Below are 13,919 nucleotides of genomic sequence, written 5' to 3' on the forward strand. Positions count from 1 at the left end.
GGAAGGCTGAGGCGGAAGGATCGCCGGAGCCCAGCAGGTCGAGGCCGCGGTGGCCGGCGGTGGCCAGGAGCGGCCACTGCACTCCAGTCTGGGCGACAGAGTGAGACTCCAACTCAAAAATAAGTAAATAAGTAAATAAATAAATAAATAAATTAAGTGCTCCCTATGTGCCGTGCTCAGAACATCCCTGCTGCTGTGTGCCAAGTCGGATGCTGGGTGGGGTAGCCCCATTTTACAGATGAGGAAACAAGAATTTTTCTCTCAGGCCCACAGGGAGGTATTTTTTTTAACGCAAACTGGTCAAATCTGCATCTAAACCTTGTCTTCCTTCCATTAACCATGTTGTGTCCTTCTGCCCTATTCTGCAGAGTGGTTCTGAGAAGTAAACAAAATCAGTGAACTGTGTCTGCTATCATGCCTGACTTTTAGTAGGCATGATACTTTCACTAGCTTTTACTACCTTTTAGTAAAGGCTGTTTCACATTCGGGTTTTTTTTTACCCAGCATAGAAGTTCAGCTGCTCAGTGACTCGTTGTGATTAGACCCAATGACAAGTGTGTGAGGACTGATGCCATGTCTGTTTCTTTATCTTGGCCTTCTTAGATGTCAGACACACCTCCTGGCACCAGAGCTGACTTTCGTTTTTACTTGCTTGTCCCCAACCTTGCCTGAATCTGCATATTCTAAGAGCTATCAGTTTTTGCTTTTGTTTTTTTGAGCTATGGTCTCACTCTGTCACCCAGGCTGGAGTACAATGGCATGATCCCCCTCACCACAACTTCAACCTCTTGGGCTCAGGCAATCCTTCTGCTTCAACCTTGTGAGTAGCTGGAACTACAGGCATGCACCACCAGACCCGGCTAATTTTTTGACTTTTTTGTAGAGACGAGGTCTCACTATGTTGCCCAGGATAGTCTCAAACTCTTGGGCTCAAGCAATCCTCCCTCCCAGACCTCCCAGAGTGCTGGGATTATAGGTGTGAGCTGCCACACTCATCTGACTCTCAATTTTCAAATACCTACCTAAGTCAGTTTGAGCGTCGGTTAAGACGGCCCTGTCTGGTGATGGGTCCTCACGCCTACACTGCAGTAAAAGGTCTGCTTGTGCTGTGCCCACAGGACTCTTCCCTGGGAGAACCCTTGTTCCCTATAGCCTGTGTAATGGGTATTCAGTAAGGGCTGCTACATCGCCGGCAGCGTTCGTGTTCTCGTAAACTTCACCCACACATGGCATGGTGGGCAGAGCACTGGAATCTTCTACAGAACAAATCTGGCCATTCTCATGCTTCCAGAATTTTGCACATGCTCCCAAACTGGCACATAGTAGGTAGTCAGTAGATAATAGGGGAAATGAAATTAGTGACTAGGAGTTTGAAAAGCTGGGTTCTAGTTTCGATTGCAACCTCTAGGACTCTAATAATTCTTGTTCTATGTGCTTTGCCAAGAAAGAACATGTAAGTTATGATTCACCTTATTGCTGGGTAATAATAGCTGATGTTTACTGAGCACTCACTGTGAGTTGGACACTTTACACACATTATTCTACCATGATTCCCAGCAGCCCTGTCAGGAGAGGCAGTGCTATTATCCCCACTTTATTGGTGAGAGAGCTGACGCTTTGAGAGAGGTATGTATCTTGCCAATGTCACCCGGCCGGGCAGGGTGTCACCTGCTGGACTCTGAGGTGGTGCTTGTAGTAGTATTTCCGTTGACCTTAACTACCAAAGGGCAAATATAATGATTTGGCAATTTAAACAATGCCCAGCTAGGCACAGTGGCTCACAACTGCAATCCCAGTACCAACTTCTCATTCATTCAGCAACTTCTCATTCCCAATACTTTGGGAGGCCGAGGCAGAAGGATCTCTTGAGGCCAGGAGTTTGAGACCAGCCTGGGCAACAAAGCGAAACTTCATCTCTACAAAAGAAATTAAAAAGTTAGCCAGGTGGGCTGGTGTGCTCCTATAGTCCCAGCTACTCAGGAGGCTAAAACAGGAGTATCACCTGAGCCCAGGAGGTTGAGGCTACGGTAAGCCGTGATTGTGCCACTGCACTCCAGCCTGGGCAACAGAGTGAGACTCAGACCCAAAAAATAATAATAGTAATAAAATAATAATAAACAGTGCCCAAGACTGGGAACCAGTGAATAGCACTTCCACATCCAACTCCAAATGATTCTGCCTTTCCAACTTGACTTGATTTTAGTGTCTGCGATCTTGGTGACGTGTGCCGGGAACAGAATGTGAGTGGCGTCCCTAGCCTGGGACTCCAGCAACCTCCCTCGCTGAAGCTAATGCAGCCACCAGCGCGTGAGCTGCGACTGGGCTCATTACTGCTCACTTGTGTCTGGAGCGGCCCACGGCTCCCGGGGAGTTGCTATTAACATCTTTATTAACCCATCCTCCAGTCAGTCAGGGAAATTAATTTAGATACACAGTCACTTTGATCTTCATTAATAGTCGCTTCTCATTTCTACATTTATTTTTAGTTTTCTCATCTTTAATTTATTTGGTGTCAATTATTAGTTTTTATTGAGGGGGTGTAGATGATCTTAAAGTAATTAAGGTGAGGAAAAATCACATGGGAGGGAAAGCAGGTAAAAAGTGTTTCTTTCTAAAGTAAAGCCCTGCTAAAAATATACAGTTTTTATTTATCCATTTAAAAAAGAATTAACGTAAGCCAGGCTCGGTGGCTCAGCCTGTAATCCCGCATCTTTGGGAGGCTGAGGTGAGTGAATTGCCTGAGCCCACAGGTTCGAGACCTGCCTGGGCAACTTGGTGAGATCGCATTTCTACAATAAATAAAAAAATCAGCCGGGCATGGTGCACATACCTGTAATTCCGGCTACTCGGAAAGCTGAGGCGGAAGGATCACTGGAGCCCAGTGGGCCGAGGCTGCGGTGACCGGGAGCGGCCACTGCACTCCAGTCTGGGCGATGGAATGAAACTCCAACTCAAAAAAAAAAGAATTAACGTTTTAAATGTTAAAAAAGAATAAAAATAAGACAAAATCCTGCTGTGTTTCTTCCCAGTTCAAGAAGAAAAGAGGCCTTCAGGGGCCAAATGCCATGGAAATGGCTCAAACCAGAGGCTCCTTCCTAGTCCTGGGGCTGGTGACTTACACCCCAATCACTGTAACACACAGAGCAGGATGGCAAGCGCAATCACCTGGGTTACTCTAACACTTGAAGCATAAAGTTTGATACATTTATTTTCTTTCTGTCTTTCATCCAAGCATCAACTTCCTGTTCATTCAGCAAATGTTTATTGACTGCTCTGTGCTGGGGACTGTGAGAGTCAAAATAAAGAAGACATTGAATCCTGCCTTCAAGGCACAAGTCTAGAGGGGCAGAGAAAGAATGGTACCCTGTGGCATTGCAGCATCCCCGGGGGTCTTTAAGAACACCTGGAAAGGTTCTCTTCATTCGGGGAATCTAGGGATGATTTTGAGAGAAAGACATGGGCTGGCCAGGGCAGCTAGAGAAGATGGCTGGAGGAAGCCAGCCTTCTTCCGGTGAGCAGAGGGACTGCATCCAGGCAGAAAGACTGGATGCAGAAGCACAGGGGAGCAGGTGTCTCTGGTAATATACAAAGCAGTAAACTGCCAGGAGCTAAAACATCGGCTGTGTAATGGGCCGAGGCTGGACATTAACCTGGAAAGGTCAACAGGACCAGACTGGAAAGTGCTTGGTAACCACCCTGGACTTTGACCTATAAACAGGGAAGTATATGGTAGGATTTAACTTTTAGGAAAATTTGATTGGAAGACTAGATGTAGAGGGTGTTTGTTTGTTTTGTTTTGTTTGAGTCGGTGTCTCACCCTGTCGCCCAGGATGGAGTGCAGAGGCACGCTTATGGCCACCACCGGCCTCAGCTTCCTGGGCGCAGGCAATCCTTCTGTCTTAGCCTACTGTAAAGTCCCAAGTAGTTGGGACTACAGGCATGTGCCACCATGCACAGTTAATATTTTTTAAATGTTTTATAGAGATGAGGTCTTATTGCATTGCCCAGGCTGGTCTCAAACTCCTGGGCTCAAGTAGTCCTCCCTCCTTGGTCTCCCAAAATGCCGGGATTACAGGCATGAGCCACTGCATCTGGCCTAGAAATTTTTTTTTAACTTATGTTTTTTGCAGAGACAAGGTCTCACTATGTTGCCCAGGCTGATCTCAAACTTCTGGACTCAAGTGATCCTCCTGCCTTGGCCTCCCAAAGTGCTGGGATTACAGGTGTGAGCCACCACAGCTTGCCCTATATGTGGAATTTAATTAGCAGCAGGCAAAACCAGAAGCAACATGACAATGCTCTAGATTCTAGAAGACAAACAGGAAAACCATCTGGAAGGTAGAGTCCATGGAAGGCTGTAACTGATTGGATTTGAGTTGTGAAGGAGAAATCTACATCCAGTGGGTAAAAGAATGACAACCCCCTTCACTGCTGTCACAGTGATATCCCTGCTATTTTATTTGCAGGGGACAAAAGAGAGAAGGAAGAGATTTATGGGTAAGGTAATGAGTACAAGGTTTGAACATGCTGGGATGAGGTATCTGTGTGGCCACCCAATAGAGCTATCTAAAAAGCAAGTCAATACGACTGTGAGTACAAGAGTCTGGTCTAGACACTCAGATATGGTGTCTGCTTAAATTGGTGTTTAAAGCCCCAGGTGTGAATTTAGTTGCCCAAGGGAGGTGTGTAGAAAGAGAAGACCGTGAGGGAACCCTGGGGACCCATACTGAGGGGCCAGGTGGCAGGATAGGGGTCTTTGGGAGCTGAGAAGGAAGAGCGAGAGGGGCTGGAGGAGACTAGAGATAATGAAATACCATGGAAACCACATGACCACTAGCTTGGGGTGGGGGATGGATGGCTGGGCACCATATCTGCATTCTCAGGGCTGAGCCTAATGACCACATGGGGTGGTTCTTCAAAATTTGTGGAGGTGACAGCAAGTGGTAGGTGTTGTCAAATGTTACATCGTGAAACATGATAAACACTGATAAGCACAATCAATCTGTAGCTCAAAAATCATTTGTAGGGATGGACAGATGTGAGCCATGGTCTTGCTCCTGAGAGAGGGACAGGTCCTGACCAAGACTACTCCCTCCACCTTGTCCACCCACAAGGAGCAAGGCCTGGCCTCTCTGCCTCTATAAAGACTGTAGGAATGGGCTTCAGAGGATGGGGTATTTTTTCAGAAATCACAGAAAGTTTTGATGCAGGGTTTAAAAAGTGATAAGCACGGCTGGGTAGTGTGTGCCTTTAGTCCCAGCTACTAGGGAGGGAGGTGGGAGGATCACGTGAGCCCAGGCGTTGGAGGCTGCAGTGAACTATGATCACACCTCTGGACTGTGGCCTGGATGAAAAAGTGAGACCCTAACTCTTAAACAAAAACAAAAAATAAAGGTTGGGTGCAGTTACTGAGGCATGTAATCTCAGCACTTCGGGAGGCTGAGGTGGAAGGATTGCTTTAAGCCAGGAGTTTGAGACCAGCCTGGGCAACACAAGGAGAACCTGTCTCTACAAAAAATTTAAAAAATTAACTGGGTGTGGTGATGTGTGCCTATAGTCCCAGTTACTCAGGAAGATGAGGCAAGAGGATCTCTTGAACGCAGGAGTTCAAGGGTGAAGTGAGCTATGATCATGGTATTGCACGCCAGCCAGGGCAACAGAATGAGATGGAAGGAAGGAAGGAAGGAAGGAAGGAAGGAAGGAAGGAAGGAAGGAAGGAAGGAGGCGTTCCAGGCTCAAATGCCATAGAGCACTGCCTCTTAGAGTCCTGATGATGCTCTGAAAAGAATCTGAAGCCTGGTGAAGCCTCCTGGAGCCAAGAACAAAAGAAGTTTCCAAGCCAGCCCTGTGGGAAAGAGTGAAGGAAGCGGTGAGGCGTTAAGTGTGTGTGTAGGTAGGAGAAAAGGGCTGCAGATGTGGGCAGTGCAGTTTCAAAGTTACTGCTCAATATAGTGAAATAAGGCTGACAACATTATCAACTATTTAAATATAGGGTATCTCAAGAGCGCATTGTGTTTGGGAAATTCCAGAGTTCAGTAGACCCGGCTAGGAGATAACCTTAGGGCAATTGAGGCTAGACTATAGCACCTAGAAAATGTTTTACTTTGAGCTCAGACTCCACATGGGCCCAAAGCTGTTTTGCCAAGCAATCAACACATCTCTATTGACTAAGGTTACCATGCTTGAATTTGTTGTGAAATGAGCTTTATTCAATATTTATGGAAAATTGACTTTTAAAATATGGTAGCAACAGTTCCGCTCTCATTTTAATTTTATTCCATTTAGTTTGGAAATGTAAATGTTCTGCTTTTTTCCTTTTCTTTAGCAACTTCCTTTACTTTTCCTGCCTCGAATTTCAATTGAACTCAAATGAGAACTCTTTTAAAGAAAACCGCAGAGGGAGGAGGAGAAAAATCTGGTCTAATGATTTACTGTCGTCTTTGGAGGGAGAAGGGAAACAAGCTACGTCCAGGCCTATTATTTTTCGCTGCTATTGAAGCCGAGAAACAGACTCCCCTTGAAATGGCGCAGAGTGGAATGCCTGTCTGTCTGTGGATCATTCTCTGGCTGATGGCTCACAGCTCCGCTCCTGGGAAGATCAGGCGGAGAGAGGCAGGGTCGCTGGGCATCAGGCTGCCTGCCTGGGCAAGAGGGTGGGCCTCGAACAAGTGCAGGGCCTGGCCTCTGCTTTATAGCCACTCCCAATGAGGCTTCCCCCGACCGACTCTGGGCACAAAAATTCCTCTATCTCAGAGAATATAGCTGCAAGACAGATGTGTGAAGGAAGTCAGCAAGACCAGTCACAAAACGTGGAACTTCAGGCACAGGATGTTGTTACTCCTGGGGTCCTGAAGCAACCTTTTTTTTTGAGTCGGGTCTCACTCTGTCGCCCAGGCTAGAGTGCAGTGGCACACTCACGGCTCACCACAGCCTCGAACTCTTGGGCTCTGGTGATCCTTACACCTCAGCTTATAGCTGGGACTATAAGGTACATGCCACCACGTCCGGCTAATTTTCTTTTTTTTTTTTGAGAGATGAGGTCTTGCTGTATTGCCAAGTTTGGTCTTGAATTCCTGGGCTCAAGCAATCCTCTTGCCTTCACTTCCCAAAGTGCTAAGATTACAGGTGTGAGCCACCATGCCTGGCTGACTCTTATTTTAAAATTTTGTTTATTTTTTTAGGCAGGCTTTTTAGGCTTTCTCTGTGCCACTCTCGGTGTCGTCCCACATTTAACCTTATCTATGTTCTTACAGTTTATTTTTGAGACATGGTCTTGCCCTGTTGCTCAGGCTACAGTGCAGTGACATGATCAGGGCTCACTGCAGCCTCCAACTCCTGGGCTCAAACAATCCTCCTACCTCAGCCTCCTGAGTAACTGAGACTACAGGCATACACCACCACGCCCAGCTAACATTTTAAAATTGTTTTGTAGAGACAGGGTCTCACTATGTCACCTAGGCTTGTCTCAAACTCCTGGACTCAAGTGATCCTCCTGCCTCAGCTTCCCAAAGTGCTGGGATTACAGGCGTGAACCACATCCCTCCCTGAGACAACTCTTACAGGTTATCCCTTTTCTGGTAGAATTTATGAGAACTGAGTTTTCCCTCAGCATGCTTCCTCTTTCACAGCCTTGAACAACATTTCAAGTATGTGTCAGATATTATTTCTGCAACTTTTTTGTACATCGATTAATTAAATTTTTACAACAACCTCACTTGAGTTTTCACAGATAGGATACAAGCCTCAGAGAAGTGTGTGTGGAGTTGCTGGGGAGGAGTTGCCCTGCCCTCCTTGCTAGACCTGAGGTCCTCTGTCGCTCCTCGCTAGAAACATCTGGAGACCATTAAAGTCGTAACAACAGAACAACAACTGACGATACCTGGACCCTCCCCAGACTCGTTGAATCAAACTCTAGGGCTCCTTTTCTTTTAGAAGCTCCCCGAGTGATGCTAATATGCAGCCTTGCTTGAGAACCTGTGTGAGACCATCCTACCTCTCCAAAATGAGTGGTCGAAACAGCAAGAATTAAAAGGAACAAAACTAACACTTGATGAGCCCCTCATATATGCCCTGTGCTTGGTCTTACCTAATCCTCCCAGCAACTGGGAAATGATTCCCATTTGACAGATTTGGAAATGTCTCAATTATTTAAACAGAGAGGTTAGGCAATTTCCCCAAAATCTCAGTTCTCATAAGTGGCAACAAGGAGACTGGCGTCTGGGACTGTGTTTGTGTTACTATATCACACAGCTAAGAAGCAACCTCTGGTCCACACTGAGTGCTCAAAAGAAACCAAGCAGACTTACGGGGGGGGGGGAACCAAAAAAACCGGAATTATCTCTTGGAGGGCTGGCCCCTTGTAATACAGGTTTCCCCCACTAGGTGAGGGTTCTAGGAACTCATCGGCACCAGTGTTCAGCTAGTGTTGTGAGAGGTTGCATTCAGCTTCAGTGAATTTTTTTTGTGCAGATTCTTTCAACTGTTTACCTTTTTCATGGTGGATGATTTACGACTGCACCTGCCCACACCACCCTGAGTGTTCAGCAGTTTTTGACCCAAAATGGCGTGACCCCTGTGCCCCACCCTTCCTATTCCCTGATCTCGCCCCAAGCGACTTTTTTTTGTTTCCTCAGATGAAAAAAAGTCCTCAGAGGGAAACATTTGGCCAATGTGGAAGAGGTGAAACACAAAACAGCAGAAGCATTAAAAGGCATCAAAATTGGCAAGTTCAAAGTTTTCAACAGTGGGAAAAGCACCTCAATAGGTGTATTGCATCATGCGGAGAGTACTTTGAAGGTGACTGAAGTTTAAACATGTAAGAATATATACACAATTTTTGATAAATAAATTCCAGGGTTTTTTGGGATTCCCCTCCTGTAAGAATGAGAGCTTGGCGCAAATTACAATTTCGATAGAAGGAAACATAGACAATTTCCAATGAGAACAATAAGGAGGAAATACCTGAGGGGGAATGGGAAGCAGGGGGAAAAAAGAGACAGAGCATGATGGGATATTTATATGACCCTGACTATCCTAGTTCTCACAACCCTAGGCAGTAGGAACTATTATTATTCCCTTCCGCAGATGGGAAAACTGAGGCCCAGTGAGCAACACCTTCAGGACACACACCTTGTGAGTGGCATAGCATGGATTCAAAACTTGGGTCTGGGTTCCAAGTGCCTAACCACACACTGTCTACACTGTCCATCACTTTTCAAAGGAAGGCAAAGCAAATCAGATGTATTGGTTTAATGATCCAAAGTGGGCACTTCCACTCAGCATGTCATTGGATGATCTCAGCATCCTTGAGGTGACTTCCCCCACCAGCCTGTGTGAAAGAGTCAAGGGTGGCTGTGGTCAGCGTAGCTTGTGTAAGGTCTCAGCAAAACCCAAGATGCAGTTGGGTATTCAAACCTGAGCTCAGCTAACCCCCAACCCATCCTCCACAAGAGCAGCACTAGAGCTAGGAGTGGTATTTAAACATTAAAGACCAGAAAACACAGCAAACGGAGTGCTCAGAAGTAAGACAGAGTGGGAGGGGCGGATTTCATGGTGTTGATTGGAAGTCAGGATGTGGCCGGAGGAGCAGATATTTATTGTCTTGTGTTTGGTCAGGCTAGAACTGTAAATGGGCAGAGAAAATGAGTTGGTAAAAAAACTCTACTAACAGATGCCAGCTCTTCTAAGCTTTGCTCGTTATTTTGAAATGAGGCAAAATCGTACCAAACAGAGAGTAGATAACCTGTGTGAACAAGGGTTTCCCTCAGCGCACACCTGGGCCTGTAAACGCTAGCCAGGAGAGGTTCATGTCTAATTGTGTCTGACCTTGAGAACTCAGCCAAAATCACGTTCCTTGATCAACTTCTCCTACTCTACAACTCTTAGCACGAGAAATCCAATTTTTAGCCGGGCTCAGTGGCTCAGCCTGTAATCCCACGCCTTTGGGAGGCTGAGGTGAGTGGATTGCCTGAGCCCGCAGGTTCGAGACCCGCCTGGGTAACTTGGCAAGCCCTCATCTCTACAATAAATCAAAAAATTAGCCGGGCGTGGTAGCTTACACCTATAGTTCCAGCTACTTGGAAGGCTGAGGCAGAAGGATCACCGGAGCCCAGCAGGTCGAGGCTGCGGTGGCCAGGAGTATGCCACTGCACTCCAGTCTGGGCGACAGAGTGAGACTCCAACTCAAAAAAAAAAAAAAAAAAAATTAAGAAATCCAATTTTTAATTGAACTTTTGAAATCACAAAATAATGCTATATAAGCTCTCTATTTTAAAAATGTTTGAGACTGGGCGTGGTAGCTTACACCTATTATCCCAGCACTTTGGGAGGCCAAGGCAGGTGAAGCACTTGAGGCCAGGAATTGGAGACCAGCCTGTGCAACATAGCAAGACCTCATCTCTACAAAATATAAAAACAAAAATTGTCCATGTGTGGTGGTACATGCCTGTAGTCCCAGCTACTCGGGAGGCTGAGGCGGGAGGATCACCTGAGCCCAGGAGTTGGAGGCTGTGGTGAGTCGTGATTGTGCCACTCCAGCCTGAGTGACAGAGACCTCAACTCAAAAATAATAAGTAAATAAAGTTTGAGAAAATAGGCATAGAAGTGAAACAGGTAGGCCTCTGCAACCACTATCTCTGTATGGTGAGTAGTCTTCTAGGTCTTTCTATGTGCAAACCCACATGAATATGTCAGTATATCAAATTAATTTTTGCTCAACCATGATGAAATTCTTTTTTGTGATAAGTAGTCCTGGTTTAGCCCATTCATATGGGAACTAAAGGAAGAGATTTTTAAGACCAGATTTTTAAGACCTTTCAGGCCTAAGAAAAATATGAGGCAGAAATATCATCTTAGATTGGAGTTGAAATATAATTTCCTCAGTTTGGAGAGGGCAGTAGAGGAAATCTGATGAGGAACATCACTGTGCATCCTCCACAACTCCCCTTATGGCCTCACAAAGAATAAGCACTCTCGGACGAGCTCGGTGGCTCAGCCTGTAATCCCGCGTCTTTGGGAGGCTGAGGTGAGTGGATTGCCTGCGCCCACGGGTTCAAGACCCGCCTGGGCAACTTGGCGAGACCTTATCTCTACAATCAATCAAAAACTAGCTGGGCGTGGTAGCACGCGCCTGTAGTTCCAGCTACTCAGAAGGCTGAGGCGGAAGGATTGACAGAGCCCAGCTGCGTCGGAGTGGCCACTGCACTCCAGTCTGAGCGACAGAGTGGGACTCCAACTCAGAAAAAAAAAAGAATAAGCATTCTCTCCGTATTTCTGAATGCACGGGAAATTGTCCCCTGTCATGGCGGGGTTTTAGTTTGGGTTAAATAGCGGTAATACCAAGAACAATAGAAGAACCAGGTGTATCCAAGTGGAAATGATACTGAGTACAGCAAAGAGAATTAGGATTTTTGTTATCACCTATTTTGGATGATTCAGCTCAGCACCTACTTCCATTTTTGCCACAAGTGACATCTAAAATTAGGCCCCCTTGCTGTCGACCGTCGACCACTTCTGGGTCTTGCAGACTTTGCGTCACCATTTGTCACATTTCACACATGTTCTTTGTTCTCCCTAATGACCTGTGAGCTCTGTGAAGGTGGGAGGTTCTTTTCATATCTTTTGTATTCTCCCCTGCTCTTAGTTCATGCTCTGCACAGAGCACACAGTAAATGCATATTTGCTGACTTTTTGCTGAATGTTTGACTGTATAAGAAGTCTGCTAGGGCTGCTGTAACAAAATCCCACAAACTGGGTGGCTTCAACCACAAGCGGGTTGTCCCACAGCTCTGGAGACTGGGAAGGGTTGGTTCCTTCTAGGCCTCTCTCCTTGGCATGTGGACAGCACCTTCTCCCTGCATCTTTTCGTTGTATTGCCTGACATGTGGCTACCTCTGTGTCCAAATTTCCCGTTTTTATGAGGATACGAGTTAAATTGGATTAGGTGCCACCCTAACAACTTCATCTTGACAAATTACATCTGCAATGACCCTATTTCCATATAAGGTCCTATTCTATTCCTTTTAAAAACAAAAACAAAAAACAGGGACTCTATCACCCAGGCTGGAGTGCAGAGGCGCAATCATGGCTCACCACAGCTTCGAACTCCCGGACTCAAGCAATCCTCCTGCCTCAGCCTCCCAAAGTACTGGGATTATAGCCATGAGCCACCATGGCCCAGCACGTATAAGGTCATGTTCTGAGAAGTTAGGACTTCAACATACTCATTTGGGGAGCACACAGTTCAACCCATAATAGTGACCTTTCACCGAGACGAGGTTTTAAAAATCATTATTTTAGCCTTCCTGATACCTGAATCCTTTTTTTTTTTAGCCCAAGCCACAAAGAGCATCTAGAATTGTAACAGTATTTTGGGCCACAGGATTTTCAGGTTGATTTTGCTTTTTGATATTTCTCTCTGTGTTTCTAGAATGGTTCCCGCTGCCTAAGCCTCGGAGCCTTCAGCTTGTCTGGAACAGGTGAGTACCACCCCGGGAGGTTACCTTTCGGCAGGGCCAAGGAGACATTTCGCTGGATTTCAGTCCCTGGAGTCACCATCCCTAAGCACCTCTCCTGAGGGGCTCTAAGCCCCAGGAAGATGCCTTTAGGAGAAGCAGCCCCTGTGAGTCTGTTGGTTTTTCTCTCTGAACTATTTTACTTTCAGTGAGTTTGGTCATTAAAATTGTTTTGTGTCCCTCAGCCATGCCCCAGGCCCTGAGAACCAGGCAGCATTGGCCTGCAAGAAAACCTAGTGGGTTTATTATTCTCTGACACAGAGAAACCAAATAACATCATTGAGTGGCTATTGGAGGAAGGGGGGCTTGATTCATGGGGGTCATGCTTTCCCAGGCCCTCTCCACGTACGCTCTGCTCGGTCCAGGGCAGACTTTTATTACCAGCTTTCAACAAATCCCTGGTTTCTTTTGCAGAGTAAAACAGATAATAGAGACATTCCGGGAATAGTTAGCTAACTAAGCCGTGCCAGGCAACCTCAGGCTAAGAAGAACTCAGTGTTTTCGGACAATGACCAATTACAATAACCAGTATTATTTGATCTGGGAGTAATTAGCCGAGGCTCTGTTCTTTTTGCTTCAGTGAGGAGGCAAAAAGGGCAGTGGGGGAAAACATCAGAGACAGGGGAAATAGCTCAAATGTCAAAGGAAAACACACTCGCAGGTGGGGAGGAGCAGGAGAATGTCCCCGGCCGAGGTCCTCACCCAACATTTAAACATTGTTCTTCCCTGGAAATGTGCTGGAGTTGAGCTCAGTAGAGTGCCGTTTGATTTGTTCCTCCGTACTGTTCATGGGCTTCAAAAAACCTTCATGTAGACGGAATTTGAGGGTACAAAGAGGAAAATAGGTCGGGAACGTAGAACTGTGGACTCCCAAAGGCTTTCATCGGGAGGGACAGCCCTCCCCAGGACCTCTGCACCCTCCACTCTGATTTTCAAAAGCATGGGGTAACCCGAACATCCCCACTATTGGAGACAGGTTCCAGAGAGCTGCTGCTCATCGTTTCATTCAAGATGTGCACACCCCCTCACGCGGCGGCCAGGCTCCCCAGCCCCAGCCAGGGCTACGCAGATCTCAGCACTGCCTGTGACTGGCTTTTATGTCACTCCTGGCTTCCAGCAGAAATGCAAACTGCCTTGATACTCTACTCTGCTGCTGTTGGTGCTGCCACTGTCCCATGGCAGAAGATAATGTCACCAGCCTTTCTTTCCAGGGTGAAGTAGTCTTGATTCTATGAATATCCCTCCAGTTTTTCTGGCTGTACAACACCCACTACCTCTGCCCCTTCCCTTGTCCTTAGCAATAATCTATTTGAATGTCTTCACTCAGACTTCTAACTTCTCTGCTCAGATCCTTAAAACAGAAAATGATGTCTAGAGCTGTGTTGTCTAACACAGCGGCCACTAGCC

The 13,919-nt window shown here is 46.4% G+C and overlaps 1 protein-coding gene across 1 annotated transcript in view; it reads left to right on the forward strand.

Annotated features, from left to right (window-relative positions):
- CDK15 (cyclin dependent kinase 15) overlaps positions 1 to 13,919 on the forward strand; it is a gene marked incomplete at its 3' end in the record, with an annotated part of 76,745 nt that overhangs the window by 53,346 nt on the left and 9,480 nt on the right. The window contains exon 11 of the mRNA XM_008057117.2: positions 12,428 to 12,476. Coding sequence (XP_008055308.2) covers positions 12,428 to 12,476 — 49 coding nt within the window. The remainder of the gene's footprint in view (positions 1 to 12,427; positions 12,477 to 13,919) is intronic.

This window comes from Carlito syrichta, unplaced genomic scaffold, assembly GCF_000164805.1.
Source record: "Carlito syrichta isolate Samal-C Ts95f unplaced genomic scaffold, Tarsius_syrichta-2.0.1 Scaffold302755, whole genome shotgun sequence".
NCBI lineage: Eukaryota > Metazoa > Chordata > Mammalia > Primates > Tarsiidae > Carlito > Carlito syrichta.